This window comes from Branchiostoma belcheri, unplaced genomic scaffold (genome assembly GCF_001625305.1).
Source record: "Branchiostoma belcheri isolate BF01 breed outbred unplaced genomic scaffold, Haploidv18h27 scaffold32, whole genome shotgun sequence".
Taxonomy (NCBI): Eukaryota; Metazoa; Chordata; class Leptocardii; order Amphioxiformes; family Branchiostomatidae; genus Branchiostoma; species Branchiostoma belcheri.
This window is the reverse complement of record NW_017803932.1, coordinates 2,232,320-2,236,662: the sequence shown is the minus strand read 5'-3', so window position 1 is coordinate 2,236,662 and position 4,343 is coordinate 2,232,320. Positions and strand designations below refer to the sequence as shown.

Below are 4,343 nucleotides of genomic sequence, written 5' to 3'. Positions count from 1 at the left end.
ATCAAAATTGTACAATGACCTATGACAGATGTGACAGGATCAGATGAGATGCTAACACTCTAAGGTTATACACATGTTGTACATGTAGCAGTGGAAAAATTCCTTCAAACTAGACATGCCATCATGCTTACATCCTATCTGAAATGTTTTTGCACCATTTCTGCACAGGATCCCAACCCTGTACCATGTCCCAATGGTACCTACAGCGATGAACTTGGTCTCCAGACTGAGGACGAGTGTCAGATCTGCCCTGCTGGGAAGTACTGCTGGCCAGGGGGACTGTCTGCTCCTGTCAGTATTCTGGATTTTATGACTCTGTGAATATACATAGATTTAGAAAGAAGAAAAGAAGTAGGGTTAATGTCTTGAATTCTATTGTTGATGTCATGTCGGAGATGTTTATCCATAGCAATCATTGGGTATTCAGATCCCAAAGCTTTCTCTGTGTATAGGTTTCTTCAGGCTAAGGGTACAGTACATTGAAAGATTATACTTTAGTCTATTAGAATCTTGTTATAACCATACAATGTAAAACCTACAATGTACATGAAGAGGAGAGGAAATGGTGTAACTGTGGTAGGTGGTAGAATTAGTCACTTCATCAACTTGGCTGCTGACAGACATTCCCTGACATGGGGTCAAGGGAAGAGGCTGCTTACAGTAGTCTAACTTGCGTGGAGGTATTGTTGTTTTTGCAGTTATACAATGTAAATGTTTGCCGTGCAGGCTGACGACTGTCCGGGTGGACATTTCTGCCCAGAGGGTACTGGTTGGATGTACACCAACCCCTGCCCACAGGGCTTCTACCTGAACGCTTCAGCAGGAGAGTCCTTCCAGGGCTGTACCCTGTGTATCTCTGGGTACTACTGTGATGAGGAGGGGCTAGCCTGGCCAAAAACCTGTCCTGAAGTAAGCTAGACCCATATTTCCATCAAGTTGATTTAGCTTTTTTGTCTAAGAAAAAGTGAAAGCTACTTGTTGATGTGTAATTGACAGGTCTTGGTATTTCCATTTACGGGTAACAGAGCATTTATTATGTTTTTAGACTACAACACTGTCACTGATTTGTTGATTGGTTCAGAATTTTGAAGTTATTCAGTATATGATCATGTTGTATCTCTGTATCCTTATTATGATTTCATTTCTGTGAATTTCTGTATGTAGGTTCGATTTCTGTTATGTTAATATGTACCAATTTTTCCTATGTTATGGACTGTTTCTGGTCCCCTTTGAAAATCAACAAATTGTGGTAGGGGCTACCCACTAAAGATTGAATATTACTAGTCAGATATAAGTCAAAATAAATCCTTTGTGCTGCCCATTGGTAACACCTATTGTTTCCCATAGGGTTACTACTGTCCCACTGGCAGTAACTTTGCCCAGCCATGTCCCCTGGGAACGTACAGTAACTCCACAGGCCTGCGGGTGAGTTCAGACTGCGTGGCATGTCCTGGAGGATGGTACTGTGACGGGCTGGCTCTGACCCAGCCGGCCGGACAGTGTGACGCTGGGTTCTACTGCAGGTCCAGGGCCTCCTCATCGGTATGTAGTACTGTAAAATGCAGTCACTTTCCCAATGGTGATATTTTTCTCGGGCCATGATAACCTTCAATAAAGTTGTTCTGGACTGTACGGTCTGGGCTTCCATGGCTTCCATGGCTTCCTTAGAATAATTCAAACGCATTTTGCCCTAACTGCGTGCGCCACTTCCAAAGATTCAAATACAAGATTCAGACATTGGAATTGATGTTGTTGCATTTTTTTTTGGTTTAGGGACACTAGATTTTCGCTCATTTCACATTGAAATGCATGTTTTCTTGGAAGTGTTTGAAGATTGTGGTTGAAACAGTTCAACCACAAACTGGTGAGAGACTAGAAATACAAGATGCATATTTGCCTTGGAAGTCTTGGAATATGAAGTAACAGAGAATCTTTGTCTACAGGCTCCACCAGATGACCTGACCGGTGGGGTATGTCCAGCTGGTGGGTACTGTCCGATAGGCTCGGCCATCCCCACGTCATGTCCACAGGGAACATACAGTAACTCCTCAGGCGCAGCAGGGCCGGAGGACTGTGTCCAGTGTGATCCCGGGTGAGAACACATTCTAACTGTTCTAATGTTCTGTACTGTACATACATATACTGAGACATACACTGGGTTTAAAGTGGATTTTATTTGTGTATTGACTGGTACCAGGCCTATTTTGAATGAAGCGTGGAAGAAATAATAGCAATGGTTTGCTTCAACTCTTTTTAGTTTGATCCATCCAAGTTGTGCACCAGATAATATTTCAATGGCTGCAGCAAGAAATTTTCAATTGGAAGACATTGACACAATGGTATAAACTTAGTAATACTTGTCTACTTGATAGGGTTTTGCAGTTGCTGTACAAAAAAGTTTTGGACAAAATATTTTCATGAATTAGTTATAACAAAAATAGATAATGGCAGAATGGTAGCATCTGGTAGATCCTAACTGACAGTACTAGTATGTGGTGTTTTCCAGATATTACTGTGCTGGAGACACCAACCCAGAGCCTACAGGACCATGTGACCCTGGGTACTACTGTACGGGTGGAGCATCCAGTCCCAACCAGCTCGAGACTCCAGCTGGCAGCTACACGGAGGCAGCAGCATACAACCCCAAACCCTGCCCTGTTGGTACATACCAAACTGTAAGTCAGGCTACCACAATCTAAGGGCTTTTGCAAAACTTGAAATACTATATGTTACACATAGCTTGATTGAATCATGCATCCCTGACTCTAATGAGGCCCAGAACAGCAAGGACTTGTGAGACACGATATCTAATTTAGAGAAAATTTTTTAACTTTGAACATGTTTTTCGTTGTGAATACATGTGTACATGTATCACTCTTAGTGAGCCATGATAGACCATACACACTTATGGCTTGTCACATCAAACTCTCAGCTTGCAAGGTTTCTGTCCTAGATAAAGTATGTCAGACAATCTCTTAGGTTGTGCCAATAAACGTGCAAAAACTCCCAGAGCTTTCTCCCAGAGCTTTGAAATCTCTGATTTCTCGTTGTACACATTTGCCTCTCTGATGTTGTTGTTCTTGTCTCCCCTGTAGTCCCCTGGCCAGGCCAGTTGTGATGACTGCTTGCAGAGTTACTACTGTAATGGCACAGGATTGGTCGCCCAGTTAATCTGTCCTCCCGGGTCCTATTGTCCACCAAGGAGTGCTGTACCCACACCATGTCCACCGGTAAGGATTTTAAAACACCATGAAACCTCCCTTTCCCTCCTATCATGAAATAAAACCATATCATAAGCTTCACAATTAAATACAGTATCATCTGATGTAGTGTAACTGAACTCTGTGTGTCCCTTTTGTATTTTTCCAGGGAACTTTCCGTAGTGCGACTGGTGCATATGAGGAGCCCCAGTGTGAACCCTGTTCTCCTGGTCAGTACTGCACAGCCTATGGCCTGGCCTCTCCCCAGGGACCCTGTGCTGCTGGGCATTACTGTACACTGGGAGCAAATGTCTCCACTCCTGTAAGTCCTAACACATCAGTTGTTATGTACATGTTACCACAAGCATAGTCCACATCTCAATACAAAAGTGTGGTCTCTTAATCGTAACTTAAAATATGAAATGGTTTGAGTATCAAGAATGTTTCCTACTGAATAATGATATATTGCCTATGGCTGCCTTACTTAAGCTTCTGTACCTTTTCCATATAATCTTACAAGATAAATGCATTATGATACATGTGTACATTTATTGGAATGCTTAGTTTACAATGTCAAAGACATGATTGTACAAACTGCATGTTGTCTATCTCAAGAATGCCCTCAGTTTGCGATGGTACACTGTACAACAATCGTACAATGAATGAATGAATGATACTTAGTGCCCAATCACTTAGTCTAAGAAATCATACAATGAGGTATGTGACCAGGGCATTACCCACAACTCTATGTCACTGTGTGGCATACTCATAAACATGACTGACTTGTGCTGATTTTTCAGACGGATGAAGAGACAGGAGGCCTGTGTCCACCAGGCTACTTCTGCCCAGAAGGGACCAGCGACCCGTACGCCAACTTTTGTCCCAACGGCACTTTCAGCAACACGACAGGCCTGCAGCAGGAGGGAGACTGTATCGACTGTTCTCCTGGGTATTACTGTGAGGGCCACGCCCTGCTGGAACCTGTGGGAGAATGTGCTCCAGGTACTGTCTTCTCATCTGTCATTAAGTCTAATTACTTGACTGTTGGTCCTGGTATGTTCTTCATCTGCTCAGTTTACCCACTCATTTTATGCACACATACATGTAGTCTATAACAGTGCTGTTTACATGTACATGTAAATC

The 4,343-nt window shown here is 42.9% G+C and overlaps 1 protein-coding gene across 1 annotated transcript in view; it reads left to right on the top strand.

The window, feature by feature from the left end:
• Nucleotides 1-4,343, top strand: part of LOC109474815 (multiple epidermal growth factor-like domains protein 6) — a 44,620-nt gene that overhangs the window by 35,389 nt on the left and 4,888 nt on the right. The window contains exon 22 of the mRNA XM_019775207.1: nt 4,001-4,202. Within this exon, the coding sequence (XP_019630766.1) occupies nt 4,001-4,202 (202 nt within the window). The remainder of the gene's footprint in view (nt 1-4,000; nt 4,203-4,343) is intronic.